The sequence below is a fragment of the Anser anser genome, assembly GCF_964211835.1.
Source record: "Anser anser genome assembly, chromosome: Z".
NCBI lineage: Eukaryota > Metazoa > Chordata > Aves > Anseriformes > Anatidae > Anser > Anser anser.
In genome coordinates, this window is record NC_139723.1 from 33265820 (window position 1) to 33288391 (window position 22572).

At 39.5% G+C, this 22572-nt stretch overlaps 1 protein-coding gene across 5 annotated transcripts in view; it reads right to left on the reverse strand.

The window, feature by feature from the left end:
- Window positions 1-1744: 1744 nt before the first annotated feature.
- Window positions 1745-22572, reverse strand: part of GAK (cyclin G associated kinase) — a 78347-nt gene continuing 57519 nt past the window's right edge. For all 5 annotated transcript variants that reach the window (XM_083818115.1, XM_083818116.1, XM_083818118.1 and 2 more), the window contains 7 exons: window positions 22288-22455; window positions 15711-15845; window positions 15232-15351; window positions 11242-11454; window positions 9937-10085; window positions 8644-8820; window positions 1745-7123 (listed from right to left, as the gene is read on the reverse strand). In XM_083818115.1, the coding sequence (XP_083674241.1) occupies window positions 7022-7123; window positions 8644-8820; window positions 9937-10085; window positions 11242-11454; window positions 15232-15351; window positions 15711-15845; window positions 22288-22455 (1064 nt within the window). In that variant the 3' untranslated portion in view covers window positions 1745-7021. The remainder of the gene's footprint in view (window positions 7124-8643; window positions 8821-9936; window positions 10086-11241; window positions 11455-15231; window positions 15352-15710; window positions 15846-22287; window positions 22456-22572) is intronic.

A 22572-nucleotide genomic window follows, 5' to 3' on the forward strand; every position in this document is an offset into this window, starting at 1 on the left:
CCCACTGACAGTCAGTCGGCTGCCATCAGCAAGGCCGGCTCGGGGCAGCCTTCTCTCCTCCTCAGGGCGGGGATGGAAGGGCAGCTGCTGGCTGTGGGCCTGTGAGGACAAGGACAGGCCAAGAGGAGATGTCTGCATTTCCCGACACAGGAAAGCAACCCACAGACCAGGGTCCCTTCTGTGCTCACCCTTGGCTAAGAGCATTTATAGTCTCAGGAATCCTCAGACGTCTTCTTTCACATTTGGTGATGGCAAGCATCTGCAGCTCAGTGGTGTATAAAGGGCCAGGGACACAAGCCTGTTGAGCTTTATGAGGACATTGACCAGACCTAGCTTCAGAGATGAGGAGAGGAGCTGAGGTTGTCAGGAGTTGGTCCAATTGAAGCACTGAGCTCAAACATTAAGCTAAGGAACACCAAGCATTTCACTGTACACATGTACTACTGGGTTTACATGGCAAGGGTGTGGTAGCAGGGGGCTGCAGGGGTGGCCTCCGTGAGCAGAGCCCAGCAGCTGCCCCATGTCAGAGCACAGCCAGCTCCAGCAGGCTCCAAAGGGACCTGCTGCTGGCCAGAGCCGAGCTAGGGAGCGACGCTGGGTGGGTCTCTGGGAGAGCAGATTGAAGAAAGGGGAAAAAATACTGCTGTGCAACAGCAGCTGGGAGAGAGAAATGAGAAAATGTGAGAGAAGCAGCCCTGCAGCCCACAGGTGAGTGCAGCAGGAGGGCAGGAGGTGCTCCAGGCAGGCAGCAGCAGTTCCCCTGCGGCCTGTGCAGGGAAAGGCCCCTGGTGGAGCAGGCTGTCCCCCTGCAGCCCACGGGTCCCACACGGAGCAGATCTCCACGCTGCAGCCCCCCCCGTGGAGGAGCCCCCGGTGGAGCAGGTGGATGTGGCCTGGAGGAGGCTGCGGCCCATGGAGAGCCCCCGCAGGAGCAGGCCCCGGGCCGGAGCTGCAGCCCGTGGACAGGAGCCCTGCAGGAGCCCACGCAGGAGCAGGGGGTCTGGGGGGAGCTGCCGCCCACCCGTGGGGGACCCGTGCTGGAGCAGTTTGCTCCTGGGGGATGGACCCCGTGGTACGGAGCTATGTGGGAGCTGTTCTTGAAGAGCTGCTGCCTGTGGGCAGCCCCCGCAGGCTCAGTTCGGGAAGGACGGCATCCCGTGGGAGGGACCCCACGGGGAGCAGGGGCAGAGAGGGACCGAGAGGGAGCGGCTGTTCCTCTGTGCCCCTCAGAGAGAGGATGCAGCTGAGAGTGGATGGGGGTAAGGTGTTTTTAGTTTGCTTTGAGTTTCTCACTGCTCTAATCTGTTAGTTATAACGTGGAGATTAATCATTTATTGCTTGAGTCTTCTCTGCCCTTTGCCTGTAACGATAATTGTTCAGGGATCTCCCTGTCCTTATCTCAACCTCTGAGCCCTTTTCATCATATTTTCTCCCCTTTCCCTTGTGAGGGAGTGGGAGAACAGTTGTGGTGGAGCTCAGCTGCCCAGCTGGGTGAAACCACCACAAAACAGACAGCAGTCTAAGGAATTCAGCTGCCAAACCACAGGGGAGGCTGCAGGGGCTCCTCTCTACCAGGAGAGCAGACCTTTTGAAGAGGCACTCAGTTTCCTAATAGGTTCAGTCAGCCTTAACATACTAATGAGCACCATTTCTCTAAATCCTTGCATATCTTTCTGAAAAAGGTAGTGGAAATGCTTTGCATATTTAGTTCATTTTTCCCTCACTAAAGAAAGAAACAGGCAAATGATTTTTATTTATTTTTAATTGCTCACTGGTTATGTCATAGTGCATTTCAAAGCAAAATATTCTGTTCAAGGACATTGTGCCAAACATTAAATTTATTTTTAAACCAGGTTTAACTTTGATTATATTACCTTTATATACATACAGGTATAGATTCTCATTTCACTAGTAGCAAAATTACTCAGTACACTCTGTTTCCTGGAAGATGGCAAAAATAGGACTTAAGTGTCTATTCTGTTCTTCCTCACACCCCAAACCAGAAAAATCACAGGTATAGAAAGTACAATCACAACTACATGTAGTTACAGTAAGGACCTCAGAGCAAGCTAAGTCCTTATCATGGAAATGACAATTGCTTCTAGAAGTCTACACCGCAAAAATACAATACATTCCACTAAAGAGTTTCAGGAGTTCTCACAATGCCTCTTAATCCCCTTTTGGTAATAAAAGCTTCTATGACAAAATGTATCCTTCATAAAAATGACTGGATTTATATTTTTGAGCATATATTTGAAGTTTGATGCAGTCTAAACTGCAGTCTACAATAAGCTCACCCAAAACAGAGCAAGCAAGCACTCCAAGGTTGATCAAGACTGGAACCACATTTCAGCTGTCACCCTTTGCTCCTAGTTCCCGTGGCTGGTAGCTAGAGCTACTCTGCACCAGACAGACTCAAGCAGTGGGAAACAAGAAGTTCTTTCTACAGCTTTTGCAGGTCAATCACCTGCAAGGTCTTGACAGAAAATGTCAACAGACTCCAAGCACAGGCAACTGTACAGAACTATTTTGAACCTATTTACAAAGCATTCATTACACTGCAATTGTTAGACAATTAAGGACAGAGCTAAGAAGCAACAAAGTTTCCACTTGTATGTATCCCCTGAAATATTCCTGCAAGCAGCAAAAAAAAAAAAAAAAAGGTAGCCCAGCAATCCCAAAGGGCAGCTGAGGTTTCAGTTATCCTCAAACTCTGCTTTGGTTCGTGCAAAATATTAATCCTCTGCATGCAGCTTAGAGACAGTCTGCATTCAGGAAGGAGCTGCTACTTTGTGCTTGGCAAAACAATTTTAGAGGGACTTTTTAGAATTAACAAGAAAATTGAGGTAAACAAGGCGTTTTTCATGATCAGTAGTTACCCTCAGAGGTGTAAAGCCAAAGACTTTGCCACTGTTCCACAGAAATGTACTTAATCAGCACTGCTGTCGGCTTCCCATTCTCCATGTGCTGGAGGAAGCTACCATTAATTAGCAAACTACCTAAACTTTACCCAAGTGACAAGAACACAGGAACTTTACCTCACAGACTTGATGCCTGGGAATCAGTATTCACTCACAATATTGAGCTTAACTCTATGATTTAACAGGAATGCAAATGTTTAACTGCTCACTTTCATTTCTATTAAGTTCAATGAAATCTGACAGTGCTAAGAAACACCAAACGACCATGCCAAAGGCCAAAACACTAACTTACTTCCACAACATGGCAAAGACACTTCACTCTCCTCCATCAGGCAGGTCCTAGCCAAATGCACTCTTAACATCAATTGTCTTCTTCACAGATTTCTATTCTAAAAGAAGTTGCCAGACTCTCCAGCTCTAATAACACTAACAATGTAACATAACCAACGTAATTCAGAACTAGCAGAAATCTGCCCTACCATTTCAAAGGCCCTACTTTATAGCAACTTCTGCAAAAAAAGCCACGCACTTGGTTACTGCCACAGGTCTATAACCAGTCAGTAGCACTTCTAAAAGGGCTAGAAAAGCAGACTACAGACCTACTAGAGACCTATTTTTAGCAGGGATAGTTAGAAACAGGTCAGTAAAGGGAGAATTACAGAAAAGTAAAGGGAGAATTACAAATAAAACAACACCATTTGAGATGTAGGTTAGAGTCTAGATATTCTTCTCTACTCTTCACTTAATCTGTTGCTTCTTTTCTTCTCCTTGCTCTTGCAATAAAATTGAGTAGCTTGACATGTTTAAGAACGGATACTGGGAGGCTCCAAAGAGATGGTATCAATTCTTGGTCATTACAAAGGAACGACAAACATGGGCCAGAAAGCGTAACAATCTACTGCAAGAGTCAAGGAGATGCTCCAAAATGCAAGTGCCACATTTGAAATTTGGCAGACACAACTTCAATGTAGCAACGCCACTTTTGATTCACCTCAACCTCAGCTTTTGCAATCAGAAGCAGATACAAACCATAGCTTTCAAGACCACCTAATTTCAACATTTCAAAATGCGTGCAATGAATAAGCATGAATGAAAAATAAGCATTTTACACCCAGAAAAGATTCACAGTATCAGTTAAAATCAAATCTCAGCTTAATCAATTTTCTTGTAGCCTCTTCTGAAAACCTTTCCAGCTTGTGGACAGCAAGAACAGCTATAATGAAATATATGCATAATGGTTTGGGTGCAGTCTTCTCCCATACAGCAGCACTCAACCAGTTGACAATGAAGTACAGAGCATGAGAAAGGTAAAAGTCCTCATTCCCAGGTGGTTTTTTTTGGTGGTGGTGGTGGTGGTTTTTTTTTTTTTCCTTTAACCATTTTAATTTCTAAGATGAATTCAGACATAACTTCTAGACTTTTTCTTCTTCCAAATGGCCATCTAATTTAAAAGCAACATTAAGACTCAGTATAACCCTATATAAAATTTACCTTAGCTTCCCTTTTCCCAATAACTAAAAAATGTTATGTATTAGCCTTAAATGATGAAGCACTTTACTGGTCCGCATTCTGCACTATCAAAAACAAAACTTCAATTTACTGTGTTCACTACTTAAATTCTTGACAATGAAATCATTTTGGTTTAGAATTTTTGTTTAACTGTGTCAGTTAGCTGTGCTGAACACAGGAACGTATAAGAAGTTGGATTTTATAAGAATTGGATTTCAGTAACACCCTGTGAGCAAAATTTAACTATTTGAAAGTTCACTGAAGTCCGAACCCCTCCTAGATTCCTCAAACTAAAATTCAACCAAGTAGAAAGGAGCAGAGTAATGAATCAGACACTTCCTCACTGAGGACCAGAGGTGATTAACCTGTAAAATAAGTAGAGGGTTCCTGTCAACCTGAATGAAGTTTAAGTAGCAAATGGCTCTTGGAAGAACGCACAGCCAGATGTCTGTTTCTGTAATTTTTAAAAGGGGCAGTCAATTTCAAGAGATCTTTGGTTCCAATTAAACCAGTTGTGCTCATTTTTCCCTGCTCACTTAAAATCGTATCTAAGGCTGCTGTTCAAGAAAATTTTTGTAATTATTTTTTTTGGTAAATAGGAGTGGACAAATAAAACCAGAGAAACATAGTTGTCATCCAGAAAATGCTACCAAGCATTCAATGCAGAGGAATATTTTCTTCCAAAATTTCAATTCAAAAAGAGAGCAATTAAAAATGTGTCCCTCAAAATTAAGTTTCTTGAATGTGCTGAAAGGAACATGGGTTTTTCTAGTCCTCACTTTTTTCCTTACTAAAAGCAGCTCCCTTAGGAATGTTTTCTCTTCCTATTGTATACAGGAGTGCAGTCAGTCATTGCATGTCTGTACTTAAGCCTGTATGTATCATTTGCCTTAGAACTGTAAAAAGCCAACCAGGTTTCAAACACACAAAACTTACCACAAGCCTTTGATTTCTAAGGATGCAGGCCATGTGTGTAAAAAAAAAAAACCTGAGGTGTCCCAAGGGAAAAGTCAGAAAGTGAATTACCTACTTTCATAAAGAATAAGTCTAATGGGACTTAAGACTGCTTCAAAGTTGCAACTGAAATACAACTGCAACTACAAATAATACATAGCCTTCGGATCCATAACTGATCCTGGCTTCTGACTGCAAAAAAATTATAGTAGCTGAATATATGTGAATATACATACACACACAATCTTTCATCAGCAAAGTAGTTGACAGTGTTAGAACATGGACTGAATTGCAACTCGTGTTCACAAGTCTCTAACCCCCAGGCTCTCAGGCCTGCTCAGCAGTGGAAAACTGCATCCAGTACACTGTTCAGGTGGCATTAAAATCCTATTTTTTTTCTTTTCAGATGTTGCTGATTTTTGACGTTTTCAAATCTGATTTGAGAATTGCATTTCATTACTGTACCGAATCTAACAGTCATTGGTCATCTGCATTCATTTATTTCAGCCCTAGTGAAAACTGCCACCTGAATAGGGATGAGAGAACATGGCAAGTTTTGTTCTTAAGTTGGGTCTCTGCTCATCTTCTACTTAGTGCATGGAAGGGGGATGAGCAGAAATACAACACTACCAATACATCCCATGTTTGCACATACACCGATGTCATGCATATCTCAAAATACAGAAGTTCAGACATGCTGCAAAAATGTGTTAAAACTCTAAATGCTCTCTAAATGATAATAAATCATGTAGCATTCACTGACAACAAATCAAAGCAGAGTAAAATGTTTTTTCTTTTGTGCTTACACGTCAAGTTTCAGAATAACATTTTTATCAGAGTGCTTAAAGTCCAATGGAAAGCATGTTCCACTGATATCAGATGGAAAAGATACCATTTAAAGAATTAGTAAAAGAAGTACTGCCTTCCAAAGGTTCATAATAAATAACAGAGCAGGAACATGCAGACTTTTAAGCCAAGATTTGTTTCTAGATTCATATGTAAAAAGTAAAACAAAAAAGAAAATCAAGAACAACCCTGGATGACTTTCCCTACAACTGAGGTCTTTTTGGCTAAACAACTGTTAATTTACTGTAAGGAACACAGGTATTGTCAGAAAATATTATTTACAGAATGATTATCAGATTGATTACATAAAAGACACATGAAAATATACACCTTCAGATTTGAAATAATCCAAACAGACTCACTATTGGTAACTAAAGCACTTTGAATAAGGCGACAGGCATGAAAGATCAAAACTGAATCACAAAACTACTGAAAATAACAAATTGGGGAATGAAGAGGATAAAGCAGAGATCAGCAGAAGTGGAATGATTTAGAATTGATACTAGTGTACCAGAGATCATGGAACTTCATTAAAATTCCATTTTACCATATATAAAACTGAAAAATCTTTATCCCCAGACCATGATTTCTTCAAGTACTGAGCAGCTGTTTTCTTAATGCATCTATGTAACGCTTTGTACTCCACATCTTACAAAATACATCACCACATTTAAGTGCATGATTGCAAACTGTGCTGAAATCATGGAAAAGCACTTCATAAATCATAGGTGAAAAGGTTACAACAATGCTCAACTCCAGTTTTTGGAAGTAGTTCAATACAAGATGAACTTTTAGAAAAGGGACTTGGACCCCTGGTTTTCGAACTCTGACCACGCATCACTCAATTCCATGAAGATCATTTTGGCATATTGCTCGTAAGGTTGTCCTGTGGCCTGAAAACAAACAGAATGTTAAAAACATAAAAGCGCTTGGAACTGTGCAGCTTGGGAAACATCTTGAGCTTTTTTACTTGTTAACATAATGAACAACATTAGACTACTGTGCGAGTAGCATTTTGCAAGCACACGGCACTGCTGCCTCAAACAGATTTTGCCATAAATATTTTAAACAAAGCCAAAGCCTTGGTTTCCTTATGTTACTTCAAACTTCTGTGCAATTCACAAGTTACTGAAACTTAAAAAGTATTTATGAAAAGAAGAGCTTGGAAAACCTTTCAGCTAATAGCTCTAAAAATTAACCCAGTCATTTCTGCAGTTGCTTCCCAACAGTCCTCATAGGAATACATAATAATGCTGACTGCAAGTGATTTTTAAGTTTCAACATTAACTACATATGCCTGGCTGTGCATTTGCCTCCACACTCAAAGGAAGGGAGATAACCAAAGAAGATTCCTCGCCTTCTCATAACAGCCCTACCTCCAGGCCAGTCCAGCCCTCATGGTTAGTAAAGATCCAGTCCCACAATATGGAATTAGCCATTGTTACAGGCTCTTTCTAAAAGAAAAGGGAAGCATCAAAGGCACCTGCTGGTGTAGCTCCCTTTCTACTGCTTGGCTTTTGCCAGCTGTAGCACTTTAAGGACTCGTGTACTCAGGGTCGTAGAAAAGAAATCAAAGCTGAAGAAGAAAATGATTCAAAAAGGCTTGTATTCTGACATCGAGCAGTTAAGTGGCTCACAGAAGTGACCAAGAAACTCACATAAAGTTGAAGTAAACCACACAGTCAGGAACAGGAAAGAACAGAGGGGAGAAAAAGAACGATGTCTTATTTCTCTGTTATGGCTGCAACAAAACACAGGACTTGAACTGAACTACCAAAGATAAGCTTGAAAATTTAAACTAGGTATATTCAACACTTACCTTTATACCTAAAACATAGCTTAGAGCAATGACTCAGAAAAAGATGCTACCTTCAAATGCTTGGAGACTAACAGAAACAGCAAGAGAATGCATAGAATATTTAAAAACAAGTGGAATTTGTGTTCATTGCATTTTTTCAACTGCTGAGTAATCTCTTGTAAAGGAGGTTCAACAGGTTTTTCCCACCAGTTTTGCTGTGGCAGTCTTAGTCTTCATATACCGGTGAATAGCCCTAAAAGTCCTAAAGACTCAGCTGGTAGAAATAAAGCAGAGTCCACCAGTTAGCATTAAGTATGCCACAATGCAATCAGAACCCAGCATAACCAAATTTAGGCATTAGTGACATTCAGGGGATCTTATTTGATAACATTGATTTGTTGAATTCTGTGCTATGTCAGGATGACAAGAAAAATCCTGCACTACCTGGATGTAGTAAGGCACCAAATTCAGAAGACAATGGAAGAGAAGTAAAGAGCATCTAGGATCCTGATCAAGCACCAACACTGTAGCATCTGTCAGAGACATGCACAGTACAGTAAAACCAGTTGCTATTACTTCTGTATAAAGGAGGGAAGATTAGAGGAACACACTCACCTTATCTGGATGAACTACCAGCACTGCTTTCCTGTAGTACTTCTTTACTTGCTCGGGTGTCACTAGATCTGCCATGCTAACAGGTTTCCACTTATTTTCCCCTTCCCAAAGCACTGTATGAAGAGTTGATATTAATGCTCTGATGTTTCTCTCCTTTCCTTCAATCCATTCAAGAATCTGGGAAAAACAGAATGCATAAAAACTGAATGCAACAGTGCAAGCATTCTCCGTATAAAGTCTGAACTCTCACTCATTCTGTACAAGATTGGGACCCAAGTACAATTGTCTTGCTGTACTGATCTCCCAGGTCCAGTTGTCTTACACTACATTCTTCTTTCTTGCATCCAATACAATTATCAATTAAAAGCTGTGTTTTGCATCTGTCCCTAGACAGTAGCTCATTGTTATTGATTTATTACAGAAATTGTCATTGGAAAAGACATTGATGAGTTAGTTACATATTACAAAACCCTGTACAATTCGTGACAAGAGAATAGAAAAGAGTACTTAAAAACATATGTTACAATTACATTAACTCCTTCGCAGGGTACAACATGAATTTCTTCACTAAGATTCTCACCTGATTTATATACACAAGTTCATGTATGCTAATAGTTTGCTTAAGCAATTTGCAAAAACTAAAGCATTCTTTCAGATATTTCCATGAAACTTACTTAGAATAACTGTCCATTTCATGGACTTTGTACTAGTAATATTCAAATATATAAATGTATTAGTATCTTGTTATCATCAATACACCAAGAAAATCTGAACAGCTGATCAGATAAGACTCCTAGTTGCACAGCCCATCTCCAAAACTTCTTTTAATAATTTCTTAGGACAGCAATAGAACCAGCTAACTTGTAAATGCAAGTGGTCACCCTGAAGACATCTATTCGCACTTGCCTGTTCTTTAAAGACAGTTGTGCTACCAGCTTAATCCATCTTTACTAAGGGGACATTTTGGAACTCTACAAATTAAGAACAATTTTGGTTTCAGAAAGTCTACTTTAACAAGGTGCATTCTTAAATTTTCCAAGCTCAGCTGATAGAAATAGGAACTTGCATTCCTTTGGCATACTTTGTGCTCTTGTCCCTACTGCTTCATCACTAGCTAACTCTTGTTCGTGCTAATTAACTTCACGGTAGTATGACAGTTATTTTCATTTAAATACAAATAAAACGTCATTTATCTGCTTTATCAATTTTTTTTATTGTACCATTTTGCTTTGTTATTGGTAGTTCAAAGGATAAGCTCAGATTTGCATTTGAATCAAAATCTGTCAAACCAACCTTCAGTTTCAAGGGGTCCATATCTTTAGACATTTCTTGCTTTCTCATCTCAGCAATAGTTTTTGGTCCCTTTTTATCAGATTTAGCTGAAAACCCTTGATTAGATAAGAGATCTTCAAAGTCATTTGCTGAAACTTTTGGCTTTTGACCTATGAAAGGAAAAAACATTAAATAAAGTTACATGGGAGAACACATTAACTGGAGAAACATACTGCATGCACTTAGCTACACCTGCATGGCTTTCATCACTACCATAAATACCATTCAGCAGCTAGACAGACTCCACAAGACTAACAAAAGAACAAATGAAATGGGTCACTGGCAAGTTTTCAGTCCAGAAGAATAGAACCTCACACATACTCATGACTAAATGCTCTCTTTTTTTCTAAAGCTGAGTAGATCTGAGGAAGTACGTATCTAGCTATTCATGATTTTGGAAATTGTTTCATTTTTCCACTATAGAGTAATTCTAACTGCTGTACAGCAGCTTTTCAGATGACTGAATATTTAATGGTCTAGTCAGAAATGTACTGTACATTTAAGTATGTTGAAATTTATGCAGAATAACAAAGGAACAAAGTATCAACACGAACAGTTACAGAACTGTTATGAAACCCACAAATTTTGGAGAACTGCAGAACAACTGAAGTTGGATGAGAACACTGGATGTCATCTAGTCCAATCCGCAATATCATTTCAAGTTAAATGAAGTACTTGTTCACTGCCATTGAAAGGGAGGCATAAACCTGTTACCAATAAATAAGAATTTCCCTCCCCCTCCCCCCTTCCAAAAGGCTAATACAGAAGGATGACATGTCCATCTCAAGGCACTGGTTCCAAGAATGAATCCGTCTGCTCCTTACCCCATCTCTACTCTTTGAAACAGTGATTTGCAGTACGTTTAAGCTCATCAATTTTTCTTAAGGCTAGCTACTACTCTTTAGCTAGGGAAAGGGCTGCATCCTTTTGCCTGTTGAGCAACGTTATTAAACTTCCTCTCTTCCCTGCATTCATGCAAATTTACCTTTTGAATTCAATGATAGAAAGCCAGTGCCCATTCGGATGAGAGACTATAGCCCTGAGACTTTATACCCAAACATGCCATGGGCCATGGTCAGCTCGTCTGTGATATTCTAGTGTAGCTTTACAAAAGCAGGACACCAGATTTGCCAAGTTCTCTTCTACTTTATACTAGATATGACCTAAATGTAAACAAATAAAAAAGACAAAGGTACAAGAGTTTGAGGCTAACAGCACACCTAACTTCACATAGGCCATTATAAGTAACGCCCTCAGAAAACTTACCAAAGCTTGGTGTTCTGACTCCTCTTTCTTCTCGACCTCCAATAACACTGAAGTTCCCTGTATAATTGGGTTTAGCTGTAGTGCTGGATTTAGTCTGGGACTGCCACGAAGTACTTTGTGGTTTTGTGGATTTCTGCCACTGATTTCCTGACTTCTGAGGTGGAGCAGTCTTCTGACCAAACCCACTACCAGAGAATCCAATTGTGGAGGAACCTAATAATAAATAAGAAATTAGTTGTTCAGCTCAATATGTCACTTGCAAGTAAGAAACTTTGACCTTAACATTTAACTACACAGTTTACAGTGACACCACTATACAAGAGAAAGCATAAAAAACCGCTGGTCTCATTAACAACTTGGATAGCAGGAGCCAGGGCCATGACAAAAACTCTTCCAAGCCTTACCTCAAGTTCTCAACTGTAAATTTTTAGCAGAAGCATTCACTCATCTGATCAGACAGGCACGTGTTCTTGCCCAAAAATAGTTCAGTGACAGCAGTTATGCCTACCAATTTATTACACTTCAACATCTATTAATGTGTATCAGAGGACATTAAAAGCTAATTATGATCAAGAAAATGTAATATATTGAGAATATTTTCAAATGAATGCTTTCTAAGTTCCCTCTTTAGTGACTTCATGGACTATTATTTAAGAAAACTCAGAAGATAACACTATAGTAATCAGCATATGTTATGCAGCACAGGAAAAAAAAACACTGGTCATTACAATATCTCCTGAAAACTTCATATCACAATCCGTAGGCCTCTGTTAACAATACAACATTGTCTTGATTATTTAAATCCCATTTCCCTTCATTTAGCCGGTATAGATACAGCGGCTTAGCAGCCTCACCAGCTACTCTATTTGGGAAGAACACCCAGGACCTTTTTTCCACTCTACAATACTCATTACAAACAAATTCAGCAGAATAAAGCTCCAACCTTTTAAATTCATTATTCAGCTTTTTGTCTCACTGATGAGGATAAACTTGAAGTTTATTCTAAACCAACCCACCACTAGGCTGCCCTTGTCTGACCTTGGAAACATTTCTAGAACTCAGTTCCCCTGAGAAGTTACAGCATAAGATGTCTTGGCAAATACCAACAAGAAGAAAAAAATAGCATGATGGCTGAATTTGGATGCATCTAGATTTTTTGTAAGGGAAACGTTTCACACCACACTTATGGAAACCTAAAGCAGAATAAGACCTCTTCATATTGGAACAGTTCCCTAAAAATGACAAAAATTCAACACTAGCATCACTATATGGATGGTTACACAACTGAATTCAGACAGGAAGTTTGAAGTTTAATATGAATGAAATAGTCACACTTCAAATATGGAAAGACTTCTTTTATTACTTGGTTTTGAATGACAAACTTATAATCCTGTCTCGTTAGTTGAAGAAAGGTGAATTAATATTTATATCTCCACATGTTTTATTACTTATGATTAGAAATTAACTTTCAGCTCAAACATTTCAGGCCAGTTTAGACTTACTTGATCTTGTTTCTATCCTTCTATTCCTTTATTTGTCCTAAAAACTCAGAAAAAAACAAAGCTTGTCTGGCTAGGCTCAGCAATATAAACTCAGTTTTCTCTTTCAAAACTAGTTCCCTACATTTCTGTTCTTCTGGTAACACTTTAGTAGCTGCTGTGCATACTAACAGCTTACACAAAGAATGAATCTCTAAGACCATGTACAAGATAGCTTGCTATACCTCTCAATACCTCACCTGGTAAAACCTAGTATTGCAATACATCACCTGAGAGAATTCCCTCTGCAAGAAGTGCTCCATTACAGAATTGCTTTGAGTCATCCCAATCTTTAACTTGTGAAATTTACAGAAAAATCCCTGCTACCTAAGTACATTAGCTTGTACAGTAAGAAATGATCTTATTGTATTACTCCTTCACATAATTCTATATTGTTTCAGTTATGGCCAACCAATTCTTCCTTACAGGGCAAGCCAATGCCTCACTATCAGCACCAATTTTTCAACAGCACATTCCTACTCTCTTGTAGAAGATCATTACTAGAAACAAGAAAGTGTGACAAAACCAACTATCACAGATCACTGTTGGTATCTTACTATTATCTTCATACTATTACTAGCTTTAGCTATTGTTTCTGTACTGTGATATAATACTCCCAATTAAGGAGTGTTCACTCTCATAACGTTCAAGTCATTATTCTAGAAGTGTTAAGTCCAAAAACTCCTACAGAAAGACAATACTAACTCTAAATTGCAGTTCTTACACTTCCCTGAAGATTCATTTCAAGCCTGAGGCTAACTAGCCCAGTTACACCTGGCCACCTCCTTATGTAGTCCTTTTTTTTAATGAAAATTAAATGATTCTATTATTAGACTTTCAGTTAAGTTGGAAAACACCTCTAAGATCGTATAGTCCAACTGTTAACCTAGCACTGTCAAGTCTACCACTAAACCACATCCCTAAGCACCACATCTACGCATCTCTTAAATACCTCCAGGGATGGTGATTCAACTGCTTTCCTGGACAGGTTGTTCGAACGCTTCACAACCCTTTGAGTGAAGAAGTTTTTCTTAATATCCAGTGCAAACCTTCTCTGGTACAACTTGAGGCCATTTTGTCTTATCCTGTCACTTGTTGCTTGGGAGAAGAAACTGACACACACCCCCCTCCACCCCAACTACAACCTCCTTTGAGGTAGTCGTAAAGAATGATAGGATCTTCCCCAAGCATCCTTTCTCAAGGCCAAATAGTCCCAGTTCCCTCAATTGCTCCCCAGACTTGTTGTCTAGACCCTTCACCAGATTCATTGCCCTAAAATGAATTGATCTGAATCCTAAAATCACTACAATTCCCTCTGCTCATTCAGTGTATAATCACACCTGCATCTCCAAGTCTAACATGAAACGAGTTTACTCACCCTGCCTATAGTGTTAAAAAGTCCATATTTACCTGAACTACTGAACTAGAATAATTCTGTAAATTATTTCCTGCAGAGCAGCTTTATTGGCACTACTTCAATACTAGAATTTTGCAAGGCAGCAGAAAATCCAGCATTGTATATTACCTTGCATTTAAATAAGGTAATTTCACCAAGAGGTTATTCAATTCAATATATAATACTAACTGCCAAGGCAACAGAAGCCTCTGTCAACTTCAAGCTAAGGTAAAAGCATATTGTCTGCAACTCAGTAGCTATAGGTTGTTCCAAATTGCTCTTCTTAGACTCTTGGCAGCTAGTCACATTTAACAGCTGCCAATTGGCCAGTAACTGTGGCAGCGTCGTACTGAAAAGAAAGCTCTTTCCCTTGCCCTTATTTTTTCTGCTGTTTGTGAAAACACCAGAGTTTGGGTGAATGTAACATCCTGGGACAACTGTTACTCTGGGATGTGTCCCATCTTACGTAGCCATCTTGTACATACAACTGCAAGTTGGCAAATCTTCATAATACTGATGGAATTGGTGTAGGAGTATTTACAACAAGCACAAATTGGACCCAGACATGACAGATTTGAGTAGCAGAGCTATATAGACCTACTTAATTCTAAGAAAAGTACTGAACTGACAGTTCAGTAAAAAAGTATAAAGCCCTTTATTTTGGGCCTAATCAAGAATTTAATTTGGCTTCCCATTTTATATCTTTCACAGCACTGTATCAAGCAAAAATATATAAGAAACCCCATGATCAGTTACTGGAGCAGAGAAATAGTTTCTCTCACCTTCTCAGCTAGAAGTCTCAAGTATGAAGTGTGAAAAACATTTCTAAATCACAGCTGAAGTTACCTTCTGAAACATAATTCTGTATATTTCACACAATCTCTATAAAGGTACGATCGTTTCTTGTTACACATCTGCTCACAGCAGCTGCCTGAAGCTGGTTGTTACCATTTAAAAGAAAACTCTACATAAGCTATCATTTACACTTACTGGAACAATAAGCAAATCAGGATCCAGAGAAGCATTAAGTTCAGACTCATGAAAGTAAGGCCTTACCTGGAAGACCAGATGCAAGATTGGCAAGATCAGCAAAAGGGTCAACGTTCTGAGACTTGGATGGGCTGAAGGACGGACCTGAAGACACACTGGACTGGCTTCCTGTGGTAAGAACTTGACCTGTTTAATATGAAAACACATCATGTACTTGGTTTATTTAGAAACTGAGAAAATGAATAGAAATGCGATTTCCTCAACACCTCAGGTAAACCTCCTTAGTATTCTGCTAGATGACATCTTTTACCAGAACAAGAATCACCATTACTATAGGCAACTGACACTACTTAGTTCCTATACATTGAACTTATTCTGAAAAACTACTCAAGTGCCTTAAAGAGGCCCTTTAAGCACAAGAGCATAGAGTCCTTTAAGCAACAAAGCAAAAGGCAGGCAGACATGTTCAGCAGTTTCAGGTGACTAAATTGACCAAGTCTGGAGTATTTCTTATCCCCTCTAATGGAAGACTTATTTCATCATACCTTCAAAAGCAGACTTTATTTGTGCTGATGGTGCATAGACAGGCCCAGAAGAATCCACCCAAGAATCCCATCCACCTAAGAGATCTGGGTAGCTTGTAGAAGATGACATTTTAGGTGCCTCTAGTCCCGGGTTCCCTACAAAAGAAAAAAATCCATGATTATTCTTTTAAGAAAACTACCACAATAACAAGTATTTTGCCAGTACTGCTAGAGCTTTACCACACTGTCAGCTGGCCAACTACATGGGTTGCTTAGGTATCTCCATAGTAGTAATGTGCTCTTAAATGGGACTCAGAAGGGTTTTCCCACCAAATTCTTTCATTTGTATTTCAAACATCCCACATACTTCAGAGAATTTCGTCCAAGGGTAACACTATGACTTTAAGAGCTTAGGTCTCATAGGCAGAAGAAATATCTAATGGATGGCTTCAGAGCATGCTCCTGTTCCTGCCAATGCAGCAGGTAATCAGAAAGCAGTAGTATTCTGTGAAATGGTGCTCCTTATCAGTCTGCATGCTACACAGGTGGAGCCAGGTTACTTCAACCTGTAGATTTCCTTACACCAGGCTTCACAGGAAAAAGTGAGCTCTCGACAAACTTACGATCCCTTTTATAGCCAATATCGTAATTAATGTGTTTAATTAATGAGCAGGATAAAGCTAAAGCGATCTTCTCTGCAAAAAGATCGAGTCATTAGGTCTACATTAAAGGCACATTAGGTCATAGATTAAAGGCACTTTTCTGTGTGCAAAGCAAAACCACCACACCAACTGAAAATGGACAATGAAGCATTTGCATTTGAAAGTATGCAAACATGCTACCACTAATTTTTAGAAAGTGACCCCTCCAACACACATTTGTCACCCTGAGCCTTAGAAGTGATTCTCCCCTTTCCCACTCACACACAGTACATTAGGTAGGCCATCCTCAGAAAGAGAGGTCCAAAGTAAGGAGTGCCTGAAGGATGCTGTGCTTCAACTCTGAGCATCCCCTTCCCAAGCACAGCTGGTAAATACCCACAGTAAGGCAGCACACCTTTTGAATTCAACTATTTCTTCACTACTGTGCCAACAGTCAGCGCTACACCAAGAGGTGCTTTTTCAGCGCAGCTAGTATGTTTAGTGGTGCTCTAAGACAATTCAAATACCTACAATTCAGAACATTAACCCATTAACCATTATCTGAACAGGGTTATTTTGACTACTACAGTACAGCTTTTTTTATTTCTATCAGCTTTTCGACTTTACGTGCTCAATGTTGATACAAAACCACACAAGCTATTTTATGAGGAAATAATTTGAAGTTAAACATCACTTCCACCACTTCAATCCACTCTCTGATTCTACTAAAAATAGCTCTTGGACCATACAGTTGGAAAGAGAAGACATCAGATATTCTGAAAAAAAAAAAAAAAAATCTACCAAGAGCCTGTATTACAGCAGTTCCCTGCTGCATGCAAAGGAAGACATCGGTGCAAAAGGCACCAAACAGCTGCTGAAGCCTACTGAAGGGAAAGTAAAGTTTTCAACCGTCTCTCCGGATTTAAATCTCATCTTTCTGCCTCTAAAACTAAGGGAAAAACAATGTATTTGCCTCTCGGTGCTCAGAACCCCAGCTATCTGCTATATAGCAATGCTACTGGTTACAGGAGAACCTAAGTGCCTATTCATCAGTTCAGAAATTTTACATACTATATGCCATTCCCAAAATGTTAATTGGGCCTGAAATTAATAATTAGTATTGATATTTAAGCTAGAAAAATTTTGGCTTATGATCTCTGCAGTTATATGTTTTCCACATGGAGATGAGAAAGTTTACAACCACTTATTGAATTAAATTTTCCTGGGATAAAACCACGATGAAGGAAATAACTACACATTAAGCTTTCTTTATGTAACTTCTCATCTACAGAAGAAATCCTTTAATCACAGAGAACAACGGGATTTCTTGTGAACCAAAAGGCTGTTTTATTATGATGCAAGTTTTTCAAGCTCATTTAGAGCCCGACCAAGAACACCATCACCACACAAAACAGCTTCTCCTCAGAAGAAAACTACACTGGTCATTCAGCTTTCTTTTGATCACATTCCATGCCTTCTGCTATTTTTTGATCAGATCAGTACATTCTCACACAGGGAAATACATTCCTGCCCAGACTTCCATTAAAGATGACCTGCTTCCATACCCAAACAAACCAACTGTATTCTCAGAAATGCTCACTAAACATATATCTACTAAGGAAGAATACACACTCTTTCATCTACTGAAAATTTTGTAAGTGTGGCCACTTAAACTTAAGAGCAGGTGATCTGTTCTTAAGTAAACGTTAATCCCATGTCCTAGCTTCTCTCTCAAACAACTGAAGATTTTCACAGAAAATTAGATTTCCTTCCAAAACAGTTTTAGTAGAACCAATCTAAATTTTTTTGTATTACGGGCCAGAATGCCTTAACAGACCATACGTTCTTTAAAAGATATGCCTTCTATAAATTAAGCTTATATTTTAAAACTCCATTAAGTTTCAAGCACAGTTGAGAAATAAGCCTAAAATTTTAGTGCTTGAATTAGTGTTCACTGAACAGCATTCCTCTTCGTATCTATAGAGGTTAGTAATTGTTTACTACCAAAAGAAAGCCTATCCATTGTTTTAGAATTTAATTCAAACACTCACTACTACTCCAAAAATAGATTCACCATATCTTGTCACTGCAGCTTGTTTTAAATGAGCACTGACATTACCAATTTATTTTTAATGAGTTTTAAATTGTTCCTCACTTTAATGACCTGATGTTTGCACTTTCTTCTGCTCTCTCCACACAATTTTTCCAAATCTGTCATTTTTGAGAATGCTCTCCTCTGCAATTCTCCAACTGCTTGTTAGCATGTCTTCTCGGTCATATGCACTCATTCATATTAAAAGCATTAGAACTATTAATATTCCTCATTTTCTTGTTAAAATTGATACTTGAGACTGGATGGAACCACCATCCCTGGAGGTCTTTAAAAGACGTTTAGATGTAGAGCTTAGCGATATGGTTTAGTGGAGTACTTAGTGTTAGGTTGAAGGTTGGACTCGATGATCTTGAGGTCTCTTCCAACCTAGAAATCTGTGATACTGTTAAAGCCTCAAATACATACTTCATTTCAGCTAAACACACAGAAGAGCTGTCATTTAAAAGGTAAACTTAGAGAAACATGAAATGTTAACCCAGTTTCTCCACTTCCACGGTTTTTATATCTTGCATAGCAACAGTTTCAGAAACTGATAAATATTGGGAAATGCATAACTGTAGTCTGAAGAGACGATAGGTACATTTGAAGTATATTTAGCATATGTTGACAGAAACTTCTAGAAAATACTTCAAAATAGTAGACAGGCTACTGCATTTACCAGGGTACGTTATCACCAAAGTCAAAAAACAAAGCAAAAACATAAAGCACAGAAGTCAGATATATAAAAATATCTTTTTCTTCCACACTTGCTCAAATGTTACAGATAGCTGAACATACTGATGATCTCCTTGAGGTTGCAGGTAGATGTTTAAACAGCAGAAATTCTCATTTGTGTATTTTTTCAACTTCAATTTTGTACAAAAAAAGGGTTCTGTCATGTAGGGATTGGAGCACCTGTCACATGAGGAAAGGATGAGTGTGCTGGCATTGCTTAACTAGGAGAAAAGGATTAGGGAAGAAAGACCTTCTTGAAGTGTATAAATACTTAAAGGAAGAAATAAAGATGACAGAGCCAGACTCTTCTCAGCACTGTCCACTGTAAGGACAGGAGGCAGTGAGCACAAACTGAAAAACAGGAATTCCACTTAAACAGAAGAATTATTTTTTTCCTGTAAGAGTAGTCAAACACTGCCATAGGTTGCCCGGGCTGGTTGTGGAGTCAGCAATCTTGGAGGTAAAAATCAGGAAGGACACTGTTCTGAGGAGCTTGTTCTACTTGACCCTGGCTAATTGACCCATTCAAAACAGCCTCTGAAGTGAGGCAGATTATGGTAGAGACTATGCTTCACGGATCAGTGTTGCTCAAACCTTTTATTAAGCAGTAAAAAAAAAAAAAGGTGTTTGGTAACCTCATGCAACTGTGACAATAATAGTACCATAAAAAGTGGCACGAGTGGCATCTACACAACTAGAATATACAGCTGTTGCTTTCTCTATAGGAAGGAACATAAATATTGCAGGTAATACAGTGACTGGTTCATCCTGGCAGAAGTGATCACAACTGCAATATAACACCTAAATTTATGGTAGAGAGGGTACTTAGTTTGCTAGCCTTTTACCTCAAGGAGAAAGCCCTTATTTAAGCCAAGCAAATAACTGCATTATTTTTTTTTTTTAATATGATTTCTCTGGAGCTAATAAGACTGCATCAATCAGAAGCAGAGTCAACTAGACCTACTCTGTCCAGCAGGAGGGACAGCTAAAAACTGTACTCAAGCTCTGCAAAGAAAACACTTTTGGATTCAGGGGTGAGGAACAGGATACCACTGCTCTTAACTATAAATTCATTAAGGTTATGGTAAATGCAGCATCTGAGTACTACGCTATCCGGGCATTCTTGACAGCACAGAGTTTTAGTCTCAGTATTGGGTTTTACATGGCAAGGTTTCGGCACCAGGGTTGGCCTGCATGAGAAGAGGCTAGTGGCTGCCCTGTGCCGCACACAGCCAGCTTCAGCAGACCCGCTGCAGGACACAGCTGTGCCCTGACAAGTTGGTGATGCAAGTTGTCCCACTGCAGCACTTAGAGGACTACGTCAGAGCAGATATCTACAGCCCATGGAGGACCCCATGCCAGAACGGGTGGGCATAACCTGAAGGAAGCTCCCCAGCCTGTGGAGAGCCCACACAGGAGCAGACTTCTGGCAGGAGCTGCAACACATGGAGAGGAGCCTGTGTAGAAGCAGATGACTGGGGAGGCGGGGGGAAGCTGCCACCCATGAGGAACATGCTGGAGTAGTCTATTCCTGAAGGACTGTACCAGATGGAAAGGACCCAGGGCAGAGCAACTTGTAAAGAACTGCAGCTCATGGGAAGGACCTATGCTGGAGCAGTTCATGAAGGACTGTATCCCATAGGAAGGACCCCATGCAGGTGAACAGCCTGAGGAAGAAGGAGCTATAGTAGAGAGAATGGACCACAGTCCCTATTCCCCATCCTCATGTGCCAGGGTGGGGAGAAGGATGCTGAAGAGTTAGGAATGAAGGAATGAAGTTGAGGGAAGTGGGGTGGTGGGAAGGTTTCTTTCACTAGTTTCTCACTATCCTACTGTTTGTTTTTTTAAATTAACAATACATTCAATTAATCATTCCCAAGTCAAATCTGTTTTGCCTGCAACAGTAATTGCTACGTGACCTTTGTCTTTATAATTCAACCCATGAGATTTTTCGTCTTTTCTCCTACTGTCCCCCTGAGGAGAGAGAGCAAGAGCACCATTCTGGGTATCTGGTAATCAGCCAAAGTTAACTCTCAGTCTCAGGGCACTTTCTTGCAAATGAAGGGAAATAAATCCTAGACAGTGAAGAAATTTTATAAATCACTGCCCTCTGAGAAGGGACAGTAATATGTTTTCAAAGTACAACCATTGGTAGACATATAGGGGTCAAGTTTTCTGTTTTTATTTGAAATACTGAGTTTCAATATCGAATTTTAACCATGTACACCCCCTTCACAAATGCTGCCATCTTTCTAAGAATGCCTGTCCAGGTCTATAATCTTTAGGTTTGCATGATGTTCCCACCCTCTTGCTTTTAAGTGATGGATAAGAAGTTAGCTCTACAAATTCTACTTTTGTGAATTTGAGTATTGGCTAACAGCACAAACAGCAAGACCATGTACACGCCCCTTTTCTTTGAAAATCAAATTTAAAAAGCAACACATTCGGCTCTGCCACCCCATTTTTGTAAAACTATGTTTCTTTAAAGAATGAGCATGCTTAAAAAATCCATTTAGTAACACTTAAGACATAACATGCTCAAGATGGAGCTAAGGGAAGACCCAACATATTACAAAATTTTGTTTAATGGTAAATAGATTTTAGAATAAATGCACGAGGAATAGGCTTCACCAAGAACACTCAGAAATCAAATGAAGCAAATAGGATTAGAGTATTACATAATGTATTCCGTAAGTATATTATCAGGTCAAGAAGGTCCAAGCTAGCCTCCGACTGCATTTTAAGATCTGGCTGTACACTGATTTCCTTGAACCACTCACTCCTTTTCAAAAGCTTTCAGAAAAACTAATACCTGAATACACTCAAAATAGTATTGTCATCTAGACAGAATGTTTAGAAGTGTTTGTGTACCATCATTTTTAAGAGCTCTCAGAGGAAAACTCAGCTCTTAAAAGTTTAGCAATGCTAGAAATAAATATTAGAATCACATTATATAGGAAATCCTTGCAACTTGGTACATGTGTATCTGTGTCCCCAGAACAGAGAGCTAATTAAAACAGTCACAACAAGTGGATCTATTAAGACACTAATCCACCCTGACTAAGCAAAAAGACAAAATACACAAAGCAGCAGAAACTGCTGAGAAACAGAACACTAGAAGTGCACTTACCTAAATTCAAGAAATCTGAACTGGAAGACAGAACTGAATTATTTGTGGGAATAAATGTATTAGGAGTAGATGTTGCAGTTGGATTCAGCATGCCTCTAAAGAAGTCTGCACTAGGTAGGGACAGATTCTCAGAACTTGATGACATTGTGAACGGGTCGAACGGATCAGCTAAAAAAGAAGCAGAAAATAAAATTATGACAAATTTAGAAAAAAAGTACAAAACATTACTACTCCAGGGACAAAGACAAAAGCAGAGTTTATGTCGGCAAATTAAGCACCTCTGAG